We start from the raw sequence: 19,043 nt of genomic DNA on the forward strand, positions 1-19,043 counted from the left end.
TGGATTACATAGGATCACACTTCCCTTGCGGTCTTCTCCTGCATATTGATGGACTCGGGAGAACTCGGTTCTGGAAAATAGAACAAAGTCATTTACTTTTTATGAAATTCCGTTTTAATAATCAACAAAACATTGAATGTCTTACTTTACTGGAAGGAGTTGATGATCATTAGTCACCGGGTTGGAATCAAAGCTTTAATATCATCAACTTCCAGTTTCCTGATCTGATGGAAGTTGGTCTCATATTGGGTTGTGGAAGACTATGGTTCTTACTGGAAACTGTGATTTGATATGACATTCCCGTTCCCTGGTTACAAGACATAATAGCGGATCAAACCTCAATAATGGAGATATTCCAAGAATGTACACAACAAGCAAATTGCTGTATCTTCCTGAATGTTGATGGACATTACCGCTCATGGATTTTGTTGGAGCGCAGGGGGGGGGGGGGGGGGGGAGCAGGCTGAAGTTGTTGCTCTGAGTGATTTCGCTGGATTGGACAGCTGCCTTATCTTTGACAGTATGTTTCTTGAACACTATGTTGGGCTCATTCAGAGATTGTAAGACTCCCTTCCGATTTCCATCATCTGGAATTTGGGGGAGATTGTATTTTTTGTTTTTTCTCCAAAAGGCCATGATTGTTAAATACCTGGGTGCAAGATTGCACCAATATCCTGGAGAGAAAGCCAAAGGGCAGTCGAGGTGAAATCTGACTAATTCCTCTATGTGCTACTCAGGACAATTCGCTAACCGTAAACGCAACATAGTAATTAATGCGATGCTGATTTCAACAGAGACCTAGAATGAACAGAAAGCAGTGATGTATATTTTATATACACCAGACAGTGACCTTAGAATACCTATACCTGTTGGTAAGAGTAGGGCCCGGCGATTTTTAATTCGAATTAATTTGATTAGTTTGCCAATTCAGTGCTTCACCATATTTATTTTGGCCAAACTTGCTAAATAGAATTTAGTCTTCAGGCCCAATACTACAAATAAAGTTCCTATGCATTTCAATGGGAACCTCGCATGCAACACCAAGCCCGGACAACACAGCAAGAACAAAGCAGCCCGTCCGCGCAGAACCCAGCCCAATACATGAGTGAAAAACTGAGCGGCACCCTCAAATTTAATTTCAAATCTTATGAATTAACTTTTTCTATAGGAATCAAACCGGTAAATTCAATAAAATGTGACTATTCGATCTTAACGGGTTACATATTTTAGTATGACCTTTTTTAATGGCCTAAAATATTTTGCATATAAAAAAAAATCTAATTTCAAACCTTCATTGTATAATGTATGTAATTACTTTCTGTGAGCGCACAGTAATGGCCCATTTACATGGGACAGTTATCGTTCAGAGTTGTTCAAATCCCAGCGCTACCACGGCAATTTGAACGATAGTCGTCCCCTGTAAATGCATGTAGTGACTGAATAAGAATTGTTCTAGCCGTTCATTGTAAACAGCAGTCGTTCACTTCTGAACAACTGCTTTCTAAGGCTAGGTTCACGCGGGGCGGAATTGCCACAGAATTTCCATGCAGAAAGTCATCACGACAATTCCGCCTGTGGCTCCTAATCTCCTAAAATCTCGTTCACGCTGCGGCCAAGCCGTGCGAAAACTGACATGCGGCGAGTCAATTCTTTTCTCATTTCTCTAACGGCCTCTCGCCCCTCTATGGGGAGAGAAGGCGGCAGCGGAAGGCTGAAGACGAAACCGCTCCAAAACCTGCTTCAATTCCGTCCTGTGTGACCCCAGCTTTACAGTTAATGGAGGCAGGCGGGGGGAAAATGCTCCGCGTCCACCTCACCCCAATGCTGACCACGCTGTGAGCGATGACGGCAGTACTCCTGTGTAGTTGGGCATTGTTTACCCGACAGATCATATCATATATAAATGGAGTTTATGGCTCTTTTTACATGGGCGATACTCATACACAAGTTCTATCCTTTTGCGAGATGGACAGAACTTGCACATGAAAAGAACAATTATTTTCATTGGGTTAATGTACACTAGCCATTTTTGTCTCAAACCAATTGCACAAGATCGAAAAATCACATGTCCTATTTTTGGGTGAAGTGCTAATTTTTTGCTATAGGTTACAGGGATAGTGAACGCCCACAGGAATGTTTGTGAGTGCGTCCTTATCAGGACGGTCACCTTCTAGAGCCCATAGGGAAAGGTGTTGTCGTCTTTGTTTTCATTACCACGCATAATTTGTGTTCCTGGTACTGTAGTGTGAGCAGTGCCAGAGGGATTACTTGGGTTTACAATTATAGCACGTTTTGAAATGGACATGACGGCTCCTCTAGAAGTGGAGTGGGCGGTCATAATGTTAACTTCTCATGGCTACAGGGAATGTGAATTTTGTGCTGCTACTCTGCAAATCTATCACACAAGTGTAGGCTACTGTTATTGACAGCTTGTCTTATTGACCATACATTGCAGAAAAAATCTGCTCCAGAATTCAACCACAAGGTGACATACCATACGGGTTTTTAATTCTCTGCGTGTTAATTTTATATTGTAGATTTCATCCTTTTTAATGAGTGCGGTGAAATCTGCAACAGAATCTGCATTTCAAAGCTGGTTCAAGAAAATTAAATATGATAAAAAATAACCAATGGTGCGTTCATGCATAGCGGAAAATCTACACCAAAATCTGGATCAATCTCTGCAGCACTGATGTAGATCTGCTGCCAAATTCACCTCATCAATTAAAAGGCTACAGAAAAAATATAGGGGCGGTGCTGCCTAAATGAGAGGGATTTGGATAAATATAGGTAGAGGGGCTTGCAGAAGATGGGATTCTTTTCTCTCGTTAAGATGGTGGGTTGTGGAAAAGACCTGGTTGTTTGGGTGCAGCCAACCTAATGATAGTCGCACTGGAAGGTGAGACCATTCTGATAGATTAGTGAAGAGGCAAATGTGATGGGTATAGGTGCAACTGACCGAAATATAATTCGGTCAATTACGCCTATACCCATCACATTTTTCCCTTCACTAATCAATTGAAAAGGCAAAATGTGCTGCAGATCAGCACCAAATGATGCAGATTTTGGTATGGATATGCACCAAAATCTGTACCGCAAAATACGTTGCTAAAATGTTCAGAGTTAAACAATTCTAGAATGGTAGCGTTGAAAGGGTCATTTGGTCCAACCCCCTGCTCAATGCAGGATCACTAAATCATCCCAGACAGATAATTGTCTAGCCTTTGTTTGAAGAAGAACTCACCACCTCCTGTGGTAATCTGTTCCACTCATTGATCACCCTCACTGTCAAAGTTTTTTCTAATATCTAATCTGTGTCTCCTCCCTTTCAGTTTCATCCTATTGATTCTAGTTTTGCCTTGTGCAAATGAGAATAGGGCTGATCCCTCTGCACTGTGACAGCCCTTCAGATATTTGTAGACCTCTATTAAGTCTTCTCTCACCCTTCTTTTTTGGAAGCTAAACATTCCCAGATCCTTTAACCGTTCCTCATAGGACATGATTTGCAGACCGCTCACCATCCTGGTAAATCTTCTCTGAACTTGCTTTAGTTTGTCTGCCTTTTTTTTTTTTTTTTTTTTTAAGTGGGGTGCCCAGAACTGGACACCGTATTCCAGATGAGGTCTGACTAAGGCTGCATGTCCCCGGGCGTTATTCCGCTGGCAATAAATTGCTGGCAAATCACGCTGTCTGAAGCTTTCCATAGCGTTGCTATGAAAAGCGCAGTTGCGGCATCAGCGAGCGGAGAATCATAGCGGTTCTCCGCTCGCTGCGGTTTGCAGTGATTTTCCGTGGTGAGCCTATCTGTCAGATAGGCTCAGTGTGGAGAACCATCAGCTGTCTTCTGCTACCCGGTGGCGATCTGCCGCGGGATATTGCTACGCCTGTGGACAGGCAACCTAAGGAAGAGTAGAGGGGGATAATTACCTGACATGATCTAGACTCTATGCTTCTCTTAATACATCCCAGAATTGTGTTTGCCTCTAAGGGAACACTTAGCTGACTTAAATGAATTCAAGTCTCAAGGTCCTGATGAATGACATCCTAGGATAATAAAGGAAGCAGCGGAGGTAACTGCTGCTTAAAGATAGCCTGCATTCTTTTATTCCCCCAATAGCACAGGGAAGATCAGTTGATGTTCCTTTTACTTTCTGAGAGAAAACAGATACACAATAGGAATTTAAACGTTCAACCTTCTCAACATCATTCTTAACCAATCCACCATTTTTATCTTGTAAGCATCCAATAGCATCTTTGACTTTTCTTTTGCTTTTGACATACCCCCCCCAAATCCTTTTTTATTGCTTTTGGCCTCTGTTGCAAGCCCCAATTCATTATTAGCGTTAGCTTTTCTGATACTTGCCCTACAGTTTCTGCAGACCGCATTATATTCTTTTTTAGATATTTCCCCCTCTTTCTATTTGATAAACCTGTTTTTCTTTGTTTTGAACATGTGTGCAAGTTCTGTGTTCACCCATCCTGGTCTCTTTAAATGCTTCCCAGTCTTTTAGGGATTGTTAACAATTGTGCTTTGAGAATCCCATTTTGCAATATTTCTCAACCTTCTTGGACATTTCTGTTCTTGAGAACATCCAGTCATTGGATTCTTCCTACCCTCTTTCTGAGTTAATTGAAATCTGCCTTTCTGAAATCCAACCTTGAGGTCTGAGTTTTCTCAGGTTTTCCTCCCCTTTTTATCTAAAATTCAAGAATAGCATGATCACTGCCTCCTAAGGTCCCGGCCACCCTTACTTCCTCAACCATTCCCTCCCTGTCGTAAGAATTAGGTCCAAGATGGCAGATCCCCTTGTTTTCTCTTCGACCTTTTGGAAGATAAAGTTGTCAGCAAGAGCGAATAGGAATGTGTTGGATCCATTACTTTTACCTGAGAGAGATTCCCAACAAATGTCTGGATGGGTAAAATCTCCCATGATCACTATGTAATGCTTTTTGGATAGCTTGGCCATCTGATGTAGAAAGAGTTCATCCATGTCTTCTGTTTGTCCAGGTGGCCTATAGTGACTGCCTACAATGGTGTCCTTTCTGTTGTTCTCTCCTTGTATTCTTACGCAAACAGTTTCTACAGAACTTCCATGCTCTGAAGCTTGAATCTCTGTGCAGATGAATGTTTTCCTAAAATTCAACATCGCCTCCCCCTTTTTTTTTAGGTCTGCTTCTTATAAATAAGTTGTGTCCTTCAAGCCTTGTATTCCAATCATGTGTATCATCCCACCAAGTTTCCGTGATGCCTATGACATCATATTTCTCTTCCTGTGTTAGGAGCTCCAATTCTTCTTGTTTGTTTCCCATGCTCTGTGCATTTGTGTAGAGACATATTAGTTTGTGATCAGTGTCTCTTGCTCCTCTACTTTCCGTCTCACTTTATTGTCTTTGTTCGTTCTTCCCACTTCTAACAGCGAGGTTCTCAAATGCATTAAATAGCTGTATATTTTTACCTGGCCTTTCACTTCCCTCCCCATATTCTAGTTTAAAGCTCTCCTAATGAGTGAAGCAAGGCGCCCATCACATATATGCTTACTTGTTTTTGGAAGGTGCAACTTGCTTTAGGAAGCAGTCCATCATATAGGTAATTCACTCCATGGTGTGGAATAACAAATTTTTGTTGAAGGCACCATCGACGTAGCAAGTTGTTCACCTCTAGAGCCCTGTTACATCTTCTTATTCCATGGCCATCCAATGGGAGGATGGATGAGAAGACCACCTGTGCTCCTAGTTCCTTCACCTGCTTTCAGAGGTCTTCAAAGTCTCTGCAGATAGTTACAAGGTCCTTTTTTGCTGTTTCATGTGTCCCTGCATGTATTAGTAGGAATGGGTGGTGATCTGTAGGACTGAAGAGTCGTGACAGTCTATCAGTCAGACATATAATTAATTCTAAACCATTTGAGTATTAAGCTTTTCAAGGAGTCTTTTCATAAGAGAGACATACAGGATGGCTGGATGTTTAACATATGCGCAAAAAAATACCGGTATGTTTAAAATTGCATGTGTTGTGCGCTTTTTTTCATGTGCGTTTTAACATATACTCTAAACACATGAAAAATGGTATATGCAAGTAATAAGATGCTGATCACATCACATCTCTATATGATCGGACAGGTTTCTGCTGTTGCCCATTGTTAGAACTTTGCACAGTCTTCTGTTTTTCTGTTTTTCTTTTCGGAGACCCTTGAATATAATTTAGTTTTGGATGGTAACGCTGATTTATCATTTATTTTGTTTCCAGCTGCTGTTAAGAACGAGGAATCGTCTGATAATGGAGGGTCTTCTGGTGGTCCTGCTCCAGCTGCTGCCTCTTCTCTGGACTCAACGACTCATGATATTATAACAGAGCAGCCGCGGTCACAACACACCCTGCAGTCTGACTCTGTAGACCTGAGCAGCTCCGACCTGACCAGCACGGTGGCCGAAGGCGATGAGGAGGACATGTTAAGTCGCAGTTCAAGTCAAATCAGCACAGTCCAGTCTGACACAAACATGGACTTGAATGAGGGAACCACTCAGGCTTCCTCACCAGTGAGCGACAGCTCACAGACCACCACAGAAGGTCCAGACTCTGCTGTGACCCCTTCGGACAGTTCGGAAATTGTAAGTGTGCAGCGGGCAGAGGGGTTATCCCGGTCTTCTACTGAAGGACCTGATATGTCTCAGAGTTCCTCCATGGAGGGCCCAGAGTTGGACACATCTACCTATTCATCATTCTCCTTTTCACACTCAGCCAGTAGTTTTGAAAAGGTCAGCATACCTCCACCCGAGAGCATGACCTCCTAGGAGGATACCCATGCATGGTGCACCGAAAGCCATTTTTGGGAACCACCATGTAGCGCATCTGCCTTTCTTTTTCACATAGGACACCTACCTAGTTTTGCAGACTTTATTTTTTTTTTCTCCAAAAAGCACGCTTAATTTAATTTGCAGTTATTTTAGAGCCTTGCAGTCTTGCTGTAATCCTTTTCAAACCAGTCCTCAATGAAACACTTACTAGTCAAGAGATTTTGTTGAACTTTCAATGAACTAAGGTACAAAAGTAAATAAATGAAATCTGGTCTAGTGCCAGTGTTTGGCATCAACAGAAAAAATACCTATTATATCACGTTTCTATGTTTGACAAATTTGCAAAAAAAATTTTTTAGTCTTTGACGTCACAAAAAAAAAAAAGATCCTAAAAATCCTGCAGTTTTGACACTGACCACTAAATTTACTAATAGTATAATCTGACACTTCCTGTTCTGTAGGGGAAACCATTCATCAATCGCCTCATTATCATCACAGGCAGGATTACAATGAGTGATAACACCTGTTTTTATAGATAACACAGGATTCACTGTTCACAAAAGGTGATAGTCACAGCTCACCTCCACCCCCTTCCTGCAAAATAACCTCTGCACAGGTCACAGAGCATGCCCACAACACACTGCTATAGAAATAAGTGTGTTCTCTCCTATCCATCGTCTGTTTGGTTCATGAAGCTGCTGTAAAGCATCTCTCTAAAGGCTATTAAAAGCCGCTCAGACAAGATGGCCGCTCCCATGGTCATCTGCAGACAGAATGAAAAAATCTATAATTAAAAATCAATTTGAAGAATGGAAAATTGTTTTTTGATCTGGTTTAAATTTTAGTAAAAAAATTATAGATGATCCATTCCTTTTTAGAAGTGCCTTCTCATGTGCAAATAATGGTGCATCACACTTTGGCAAAAGGCGTTCACCTGGCCTCTTGCACACCCAGGTACGTCCATCTTATTTAAAAAGGAGAATAGCATGATTTGTCGCTACATAGAATGTAGATCGTCCGGTGCATCTTCTATGAGAGAACCCGGCAGACATTTGCAGGAGGATTGCAGGGAAATACCAGCTGAAGTGTATCAATCATTAGTAGAAATATGCTACAAAGAGTATCCAATCTCATTTAGGACCAACAGAGGCCCCACTACGTATTAACGTATGGAAATAAATATTCCTTTTGAGTCTTGTTTAGGTATCCAATTACTTTTGGAAGGATGGTTTAATTCACATGACATGCTGATAAGACACGATCCATCCTACTAAGATTGGTGCCCATTTTTTGTTTGATAATGTAATCTAGAGTAAAGTCGGAGTAAGGAGTAAAATCGGCAACTTAAAAACACTTCTTTTGTTCTTTTTTTCCAAAAAATGCATGAAATTACAAGTGATAGGTGCCGCATAACACCATGTTTACACTCAGACGTGTTACAAAAGACACTCCTTTTTTTAATTACAGCTAACTCGGATAGTACTCCCCCCTTAGAAATCAATTACGAACCAATCATTATACATTTAAATCCTTTGTGCACTTTTTTAAGAAGCTTGATTGTGACACCCGAACCCCCCTAGAAATAAATTATATTCCTATTTTTTTTGTTTAATATACTCCAAGTCATTTTTAGAATTTAAACCGACTGATAAGCGAGTTCCCAATTTCAACATCCAGAATGCCTTTCTGCTGAGGATACACTTTCTCCAATCCCCTCCTCTTAAGGCCTCATGTCCACGGGCTTAAAATCCACAGCGTTTCTCCCGTACGCGGATCCGCGCCCCATAGGGATGCATTGGACACCCGCAGGTAGTTAAATACCTGCGGATGTCATTTTTCCCGTCAGGCGCGGATCCGCGTGCGGGAAAAAAAATGGACATGCTCCATTTTCGTGCGGGTCTCCCACTGGGACAGCTCCTGCAGGCTTCTATTGAAGCCTATGGAAGCCGTCCGGATCCGTAGGAGACCCGTACCAGAATTAAACTCACCTGCTCCGAACGATGCGGTTCTTCCCTTCTTCGTGTCCGGATCTTCTTTCTTCGGCCCTGCGGATGTGCCCGGCGCATGCGCGCGGCGTGCCGAGCACATCCGCCGGGCCGAAGAAAGAAGATCCGGCCGCAAAGGAGGGAAGATCCGCATCGTCCAGAGCAGGTGAGTTTATTCTGATTTTTTAGGCTTCATGTCCGCGGCGCAGGAGGGACCCGCTACGGATTCTACATGAAGAATCCGCGGCGGGCCTGATTTTCCCCGTGGACATTAGGCCTTATGGGTTTTTTTACAGCTTCAATACCGTGGGATCTGAATGACTCCAAAGAGCCTGCATGATGTTTCAAGAAATGTCTTGCAACCCCTGAGGCACTTTTGCTCATTTTCTCCATGTCATTAATATGCTCCGTGATACGTGTTTTTAATTTACGAATAGTGTAGCCTGTAGAAAATGTTAATTTTAATCCCGTATCTAGCGCTACCACATGTAAAAAAAACAAAAATAAAACTTCGGTCATAACCAACACCGAGAATTATACTGATGTCAAATAACTTAGAGATATCTTGTTTGCTCAGTTTCTATTTCTTTTTGGAGCACATTGCATGCCTTTTCTAATATTTATTTTCAAATGTTGTCCTGCTTTTAGGATGGGTGGATATGAGGAAAACAAATTTCACAGTTTGAAAATTCCTACTATTAGCTGTTGAAAACACCACTCTGTTCTCCGCCTTAGTTTTGACTAAGAAAAACACCTTATCCTCCAACAACGTGAGATAAATGTCAGAAAAATTGTGGTTATAGGCGCAATCCTATTTAACTCAAAGAGGCACGAGACGGGGTTTTGAGCTCGACTTCTGTTTTTATTGAAAATGAATCTAGCATGTAGATGCGTTTCGATGATGTTACGCCCCTTCCTCAGTATTTTAGCTGGGGATACACGGCCAGCAGTGGTGTGTTCTCTTTGCAGAGGTGTGAAATTGTGTGGTGCTACACTGAAGTGGAAGACCCTGCAGCCAGGCTGATTTACTAGACCTCAGGAAGTGATCAGGCCCCATCAGTGCTCAGTGATTGAGTGGTCTAGAAGTTTGATCCACTAAAGAGTCATTCACTTCTGCACCGGAGGTTACTACCTCTCATCTTATCCGTTAAAATCTAAGACGAAACAATGCTGCCTGTAGCGCTAACTTGCCCTAGAATGTGCCGGACACCATAAATAAAAGCAAATGGACCCCATTCTAATCTATTGGGTCTGCTTGACCCTGCTCGACCCTTTTGTAACAAGATGGATCCAATCAATCAGGACATTTTGTTTTCTTGCTTAATTAACGGAGCAGTAAAACTGAAACCATAATGCCGAAGTTAATGAATTGTAAAGAGTGTTCCTTCGGTATTATATCTATATCAGTCCTGCTTTCCCATGCAGAGGGCAGCTTGTGATTCTGTTCAGTTTATAGCAGGCAACCAAGTTCTCCTGTTTTGGCTTCTTGAGTTGCTGTTTATTTTGATCACCCAAGAAAGCTCCAGAATGGGAGTCAATCCACATCTTGATGTATTACTTGGGGTGGGAGGCATTAACCTCGCTGCTTATGTGGACTCTCATCTATGTGCTGCCCCCAAAGAGGGGTCACCACTTCACTGGTTCTTGTACATTTTCCAAGCACTGTTATGTGCTTTCCAACTCTTGGCGGTATTATTTATGGATCTGTGTGTGTCATTGAGAGACTGGTATGACCGCTGCATTAGTGCTACCCAACCCCTACATTTTGAAGCATCCCTTTGACATGTATTCTGTGCTATAGGACATGGCGTTCTAATGTTTTGTAATTTATGTGCCATGTTCTTACTTTTTAGGTAATTGATGGTGCTGAAAACCAGTATTCAGGAATGCAGATAGGTCAGCTTCAGGATGAAGAAGATGAAGGGGCAATCCTCCACCAGGGAGAACCCATGGAACGCTTTGGACACCCACCTCTTGGTAAATTGGCTATAGTTTGTGAATTTATTTTCTATATGGATTTCCAACATCGGGCACTAATGTCCATCTGGCTAGAGTTGAACTAGGTTAGAGTCTCCTTTAGAACGATCCAGTTGGACAAAACCTTCACTTGCATAGGGAATATAGCATTGGGTATGTGTTTACGCAAGCAATGTGACCCAAACCATAATACTCGTGCAGAAGTTGTTTTGGGGTTTTTGCCCCTCATTAGTTTATAGTAGAGCTCTGGTTGGCTGGGTGAGAGGTCATCAACACAAGGCCAGGGTGGGTACTGTGTCTCATTGTGGAGAAAGGGGAAACTTTTTACCCCCTCGGACTTAGTTATGATTAATACATACGCATAATTTAGGTTTCCAGATGTGTGAGAGCTTGTAAGTAAAATGAATAGATTACATTAGAATACATTTTACCTGAATCTGTCTTCTCTTATGTATTAAGGTCTTAACCATAGTCACTTGTTGAAGACCATGGGCCACAGCCGTCAGTCCTCTGATAGCAGTGTTGATCGCTTTGTCACCAAGGAGGAAGTGGTGGAACCAGGAGACATGGAGAATAAGGTAAAGCAAACCCAATTATGTAACAGAAAGTAGTCCCTAGATTCCTTTACTAGTGATGGCACGTGATGTTCTAGCGATATCATGTACGTTTAGTGACATAACTAGTTCTAATAATGCAATTCTTGTAGCCTTCCAGGATAAAAGGGGACATTGGACACTATACAGATGATGATGCGGCACCCCTTGTTCACTGTGTACGTCTGTTATCTGCCTCCTTCCTGCTGACTGGACAGAAGGGGGGTAAGAACACCGCAAGAGACAAAAAGAAAAAAAAAGTTTTAGCTGTTGTTAGAAATAGTTTTTATAGAACAATGGCATACAACAGACCTGTCGCCCAATAATTTAGCTTGCTGCCTCATATGATTGTACTTTAACATTGTAAAGACTACACCAGAGCAAGCCCTGTAAAGTCAGGGAAGTTAAATGGCTAATCCCCATCTTTTAAGGTGATGGTATATTAACCCTTTCCAGTCCAATTTGTATCCTGGTTTTCCTAGGGGGCTTACTCTTTTTCTGGTGTTATACAACAGCGCTATATGCTGGCTAAAGCCAGTACTGCATGAGGTGACACGTTGGATAGACTCCGACAGCAGAGAGGCTGGCAATATACAGTAAGAGTACCCCGACGGACGTCTTCCAACATCGGAGCTGTACAGCTTTAAATCATAATGTCTTCAGACGTCAGACAGTGGATTGGAAAGGGTTAAGATATGCCATCACTTGTTGATTGAAGCGTGTCCGACCCTTTAGGACCCCCACTTATCCTCAGAATGAAAAGGCAGTAGTAATAGTTTAGTGCTGCTTCCCCTTCATTGTGTCAGGCGACTGCAGTTCCCTATACAGCTGAGCGGCCAGTTGTGCAGGGAAAATTTAGAAGGGGATGCAGCACTGAATCAGCACTGCGGCCCCATCAGTAAGGGCCCCAAAGGTTGGATGCTCACTAATGATAAAGTAATGGCATTTCCTAGTAGTATGCCACTACTTCATAAGATGACAAAACCCCCATGTAATTATGCAGCAAAGTGTTTGCAAAGTTGCCTATATAAAAACACTGAACATGAATCGGTCTTTTGCAAGAATTGTATTAAACCTGCAGACCAATCAACCAAGCTCTCTGGAGACGTTCTCTAATCCTGTTTTGTGTTCTGCAGCCATGGTTCCAGACAGAGCGGTGCGGGTCAGTGTGAAGGCGTTGGCGTTGAGCTGTGTCGGGGCCGCTGTCGCTCTGTACCCCGAAGCGTTCTTCAGTAGGCTTTACAAGCTGCAGCCAGAGAGCTTAGACCATCCAGGTAACTGCCCATTTCTAGGAAGTGCCCCAGAAGCAGCCAAAAAACACAGCAGTCACTGTGTATAGTTTAAGAAAAATCCTAATATATTGAGCAGTTTTCACATGGACCAGTAAGCCTAATCCTAGTCTGACATTTCCTATTCTCTGCCGTCATCTTATTTTAAGCACAGGATTACAGCTGAAGGTAACCACTATATATAGATAACACAGGATCCACCATTCACAATAGGTAGTGGTCACAGCTTACCTCCTGCCTTTACGAAGACCTCAGTGGACCTAATCTCGAGTAAGATGGGTGCTTCCATAATCGTGTACAGAAAAAAAAGTTTAAAAAAATCCAATACAATATATATCTGTTTCTGGATTAACTTAATAAATAAAAACATCCAGCTTTTACATTCCCTTTAAGTTTGAGAACAATCTCTAATAGCTCAGCCCGGGAGATATGGATGCCACTTATAACCAGCACTGTCCCCTCCTCAATGAACCTGCTCTGTGGGACTGAATGGAGTTACTGATAATAAAGCTGATCAGTTGTGTTGCTATATTTTATTACAAGGCCAACTTCATAGAATTTTGTGACATAATGTTTGCCAAATTATTATTTATTCATTCAACCCCTTAAGGACCAGGCTGTTTTGTACTTTAAGGACCAGACACTTTTTAGGGATTTTACCCATGTGGCGGTTTTACTGCCCTATTTTGTTTCCTTTAGCTACCAAAACTATTTTTGCAGCATTTTTATCCCCGTGACATAGAGGGCGATTTTTATTTTTTTTCCCCCTTAAATAGCTTTTTTCACTGCCTTTTTTTTTTTTCGTTTTTCTTGTTTTATTGGAGGTAAAAGGCTAAATGTTTTTTTTTTTTTTTACATTTATAGTTATTTTTTTTAAAGTTAGTATATTTATGCTAAAATAAAGTACAGGAATGAGTTCCTCTACTTGTTTCGGACGTTTTGACATATAATATGTATGTCTCTGATTGATTGCAGAGCAGGAGGCTTAAAGCCCCACCGTAATTTTAATATCGGCAGGGCTTTAAGCCCAGCACCAGGGGCCGTATATTTACTGTGCTTGGTCCTAGGAGGTGGGGAAAGCATACAAGGATACATGCAGTCAGTTCATGGCTGTCTGCAAAACTCTTCGACATCAGCAAAAGTGTGCACCCAGTAGGACTTTGAGAAGTTGTGAAGAGAGGCTCACATGGTGGCCTTACACACTTGAAGAGTGGAGGCACCATTGTATACTGCCCAAGTAGAATGTGCAGGAACATGGAAGGTAGACTCTCTGCCCTTGGCATGGTAGGGTTCCGCCACTGCTGACCTGATCCAGCATGATATGAAGGTTTTGGAGTTGCGAGTTCAGGTCTTGGACCATCTGGGATCACAAAAGAGACTCCGAGCGCCTGAAAGAAGACATCTGGGAGAGGTATATCCACAAGGCTTGAACCAAGTCCAATTTGTAGGGAGCGCAATCTCTCAGTTGAGTGGAGGAGGGACAGAATGAAGGTACAACAATGTCTTCTTTGATGTGGAAGGCCAACAGCAGCTTAAGTGAGGAGGGCAGGTGTTTAGGACCACCTTGTCTTGATGGAAGACTGTGAATGGAGGTTTGGCCAACAAGACTGTGAGCTCAGAATCCCGGTAGATGGAAATGATCGCCACTGAAAAGGCCACCTTCCAGGACAACAGACGAGCCAAGATGTTGCGGAGCGACTTTCGTCTCTGGAGGACAGCTCCGAACGCGTTCCTGCAGTGTGCTTTTCTATACTTCTGTATACAAGGTGCCTGAATGAGATGCCGAGTCTTATTTCTCTAATGATACTTGAAGGTGCAGCGTTAGTGACGCTGATTTTGTCAGTGCAGTAGAGCGGAGGCTTTTCAACACAGCTTTATTTTATGTTTCAAAAAGTTATGACACTAACCAAACAAAGTAACAATCCCAGTTCTGCTCCCTCTGTAAACCTCCCAGAATCTCTTTCTACTTGCTGTGCTACCTTCATATTGTGTTAGGTATTGTTAGTTTATTAAAGGCTTATGTCGCCACTTTCTTTTCAGAAATGCAGTTTGTGTGTGACATCCTGAACTACATTAATCACGGGGACCCCCAGGTTAGAGGAGCCACGTCCATCCTCTGCGGCACCATTGTCTACTCCATACTGAACAAGTCCCGCTACGATGCAGAGCATTGGGTGACTGTTGTTAAGAACCGCACAGGTAACTTCTGAGTTCTTCGGCGTGAACCTGTTGTATTTGAGAACATATCGTAGATCTATATAGTATCCGTATATACATTTTAATCATTTTTATTCCCATTCGGGGGTCGTTCACACAGGTGTATGTGGGTTTCAGTCACGTAAAAACGGGATATTTACGTGCCCAAAATTTGCATTGGTCTGCATAATTTCACCCACTTCTGCGGGTATTTGTAAAAATTATGCAGAAGGGTCCATTCACCTCAATTGCCTAATACAGTGCATAATATGCACCAAAAGAGGACATGCAAAATATTTTTTTCACGCAATCCAGAATAGTGGGAAATAATAAATGTATGTGAATGAACATATTGAAAGCAATGTTTTTTGTTTTTTTTACTGCGTAGTACGTATGCAAAATTATGCGAGTAATACACCCATGGGAATAATCCCTTAAAGATCTTATCTCGGGAAGATGACCCCTGTCCATATAGGGTATACTGTATAGAGATCATACATGGGTTTCCCCTACTAGGTAGCGCATGCTATAAATACTGGTGGAGGAAGGGCTTGTTCACATGGGCGTATGTGTATAACGCTGCGAGGTTTCTGCAGTGTTGTACAAATTACAGCCCATACTCTCTGCCGGCAGAGACGGTGTATGGCTTTGCGCATGCTCGGGAATGTCATGGGCATGCGCAGCGTGTTTATTTTTTTAATTCCCCGCCCTCTTCTGAATGGGGAGGCATTTTGAAACTCTGCCCAAACGCAACGCCTGTGTATGGACAGCGTTTCATACGTAGCCCATACAGGGTCTGCTTATGATACGCAGAGAAATAGAGCATGCGGCAATTAATTTTTTTGCGAACCAATGCGCAGTGCCACACACAGGTGTGCATGGAAGAATCACGGTCCTTTTTACTTTCTTTGCCTCCATTCACCACGCGTTACGCATGGGACATATGCATAATACGGGGTGACAATGTGAATGAGCCCTAATACTTAAAGATTTGGGATCCTTTCAAATTTGTTTTATAACTACTTGTAATACAGAAAGTGTATGCAAGTCACCCAGATGTCATCTCTTGCAGGTGGACATGTTAAATTACTGAAATATTCAAATAGTTTTCTTTGTAATTTAGTTCTTTGTTTTATTTATTTTATTTAAGGAAATAACTTTTCTCTGGAAGATTGCATTCCTCTGCTGCAGAAATCCCTTAAAGATGAATCCTCTGTTACATGCAAGATGGCTTGTGCCGCGGTCCGGGTGAGGGGGCATTTTTACCTCAAATGTATTTCTGTCACTCGTTTCTAAAGAACATATGTATCTTCTGCAGCCCTCGTGTATATATGTGTAGGGCTGGTTTACGGTCGGCATTGTCTCATTATATTTGTGTGGTTTTTTTGCCCTTTCAGCATTGTATATCCAGTTTATGCTGCAGTACATACAGTGAACTTGGTTTGCAGCTGATGATAGATTTGCTCACCCTTAAGAACAGTTCCTACTGGCTGGTGAGGACAGAGCTCCTGGAGACTCTTGCAGAAATTGATTTCCGGTAAGTAAAAGTACATTCCCAGCAAAGAAAAAGTTGTTTATGCAGAAATATAAGCGGTTTCCCATGGGGGGAAAAAAATCTTGATGCTATGATTTTATAATTTGTGATGCCTTGTAGGGTTTTCCCAGTCGACTCCTAACATTCGGCAATGCTGTTAAAAGACATTGATGCATATTCACATATCATACTATGATCTAATGCTTCTCAGCAATACTGATCTACAATTTGATCAAAATGTAACAAGGCACCTCATGTTTAAGGCCGCCTGCACACGGGCGGAAATCCTGCGGCGGGATTTCCCGCGGGATTTCCGCCACTGAAAGTTTGCATAGGAGTGCATTACAATACACATTCCTATGCAGACGGCCGCGGTTTGGCCGCGCGAAATCTCGCGCGGCAAACAAACCGCGGCATGTCCTATTTTTCTGCGGGGCACGCACTCACCCGGCCACCAGCTCCGGTCTGCGCATGCGCCAGCTGCGCCGCAGCCGGCACATGAAAGAGCCGGGGCCGCCAGGCGCGGGTGAGTACGCGCTCGTCCCTGCAGGCTCTCGGGTCGGGTCCCGCGGCGAGAATTCTCGCTGCTGGATCCGACCCACTCGTCTGCAGGCGGCCTAAGCCCACTAGCCACTTAATGACTGGTCATGTTCAGCAACTGGGTTGCTCTTCCTGCAGGCGCTGTGTTGTCCCTGGGGTTGCCTTGTGGTGCTTTGCAAATAGTGTTGGGACCCATCAAAAAAGTTTGCATGAAGGGGCTAGTGGGCTCATACAATTTTGATCAAAATATTACAAAGATTTTATTATTGCTGAGCAGCGTTAGATCAACATATAACATGTGGATGTCCAGACTTGTCTTTTTTTTTCTACATTATTGCTACTGATGGCACATTATTACATGTTTAGTGGATAAAATAGAAAGGCAAATAGAGCTTTGTGTATTAAAGGGAATCTATCCGCTTCTATGAGCGCAATACACTAAACTTATGGGTAATGGGGCACTGAAGACCCATTTACACACTAAGATAAACGACTGAAAGATTTAGCAATCTATTTGCATAAAGTGTCAATGGACATTAACATTTTAGCGTCTTCATTTGCATGTAAAGGGCCTCCAGGAGCTGTTTGCAGAGCCCAGCATGTGATTAATCACATACCCAGCTGTGCAAACAGCTACATTGTTCTGTTCTGTTCCGACCAAAGGCAGATTACATTATGTGCCGGATCCCGTGGAGATAACAGTGTGTGGTCTATTGAGAGATAAATGTGTTTGCTTTATCTCTCAGTAGCTAAACGATGGATTTTAACTTCACCCTAAAATCATTGTTCAAACGAAAAGTGCACAATGCCGTGTTTACATGTAACGATTATCGCTCATTTTCGGTTGTTTGAAGGTATTTTGAGCGATAATCGTTACGTGTAAATCTGACTTGAGTCCAGAGATGTGTGTGTTATACTTTCAATGGCGTGCTTTCACACCTACGCTGATGATTCCACTTTCCTGATCCATTCAGGGAGCAGGAAAGAGGATTTCCCGGCGGGCGAACGGTTCCGTCCCTTGACAGAAATGAACGGCGCGGGGCATACCCCATTGACTACAATGAGGTCCGCCCAGCTGGCCAGCTTTTGGACGAAAGAAAAAAGCACTTCATGCAGCACTTTTTCTTCCACTATTTCCAGCCGCATCTGTGATAACACTTCCGGCCAGAGGTTCCCCTGATGGGCGCTGTCAAAGCTAATGCTGCATGCATCCTGTGAACTACATGGCACGCACATAGAATGAGAGAACTAGTCTACACGTTCTTTGCATGCCCCAAGTAATCCGCCTTATGCATGCAGTATTGGCTTTGACAGCACGCATCAGGGGAACTGCAGGTAAGGGGAGTATGATAGTGACCTCTCTAGACTCAGCACTCCAGCTCCTATCAGACCATACATTTACTTTATGTGGTCATAGAAACTGACTCTTTATAAAAAAATAAAAAATAAAAAAAAATTACAAAATTGTCTTGCGGCACATTTAATCTTATATTAAATCTTAATAGGAAAAACATCGGTGGTGTGGTAAATTAAAAGTTAAACCCAGTAATCTCGTAGATATGATACTTTTCAGTGGCTGACAAATAAGAATGATGTTATAGTGAGCTTTTGAATCTTTCCATGATTCTTCATCAGGCTTCTAACAAGACAGATCCAAAGCATCCTATATATACATACGTATGAAAGGGCAGAGACCTAGTGTGATGTGTTGCCTTTACAACAATAACAGATTAGTCCACAGAGAAGGATGTGCAAGTTTTATGGCCTCTAAAGTCCGGAGCCTTGGTTCCTTCAATCTGGTCCCGATCTCTCAGATGTTACAGGCCGCCATTGAACACACAAATACTTGTCTGGGTTTTGATCTTTAAAGATGCTCAGAAAGTTGTACTCCCAAACGTGTCTGTCTTTTTAGGATTCGAAGTTGCCTTTTAATATAACCTTCATGTCTTCTATTCTGTGTCTTTTTGCCACAGGTACCTCGGTCTTTCTTTAATCGTGTGGTGATGCGATCTGATCCTTGCTTTGAGTTTTTGTCCTGTTTTTTATAAAGTTTCTGCACTTCAAAGGTTCCTGTAGTATAAGGTGGGGGAAGGAGGGGATTATGTTGTTTAGGCGGTCATCCTTGTGTAGTTTATGA

General features: G+C 42.5%; 1 protein-coding gene across 1 annotated transcript in view; it reads left to right on the top strand.

Moving 5' to 3' along the window:
• HTT (huntingtin) overlaps positions 1-19,043 on the top strand; it is a 174,588-nt gene that overhangs the window by 71,190 nt on the left and 84,355 nt on the right. Inside the window, exons 11-18 of the mRNA XM_066573066.1 lie at positions 6,245-6,606; positions 10,631-10,754; positions 11,214-11,332; positions 11,461-11,572; positions 12,484-12,621; positions 14,677-14,835; positions 15,983-16,080; positions 16,230-16,369. Coding sequence (XP_066429163.1) covers positions 6,245-6,606; positions 10,631-10,754; positions 11,214-11,332; positions 11,461-11,572; positions 12,484-12,621; positions 14,677-14,835; positions 15,983-16,080; positions 16,230-16,369 — 1,252 coding nt within the window. The remainder of the gene's footprint in view (positions 1-6,244; positions 6,607-10,630; positions 10,755-11,213; positions 11,333-11,460; positions 11,573-12,483; positions 12,622-14,676; positions 14,836-15,982; positions 16,081-16,229; positions 16,370-19,043) is intronic.

Source organism: Eleutherodactylus coqui, chromosome 7, assembly GCF_035609145.1.
Source record: "Eleutherodactylus coqui strain aEleCoq1 chromosome 7, aEleCoq1.hap1, whole genome shotgun sequence".
NCBI lineage: Eukaryota > Metazoa > Chordata > Amphibia > Anura > Eleutherodactylidae > Eleutherodactylus > Eleutherodactylus coqui.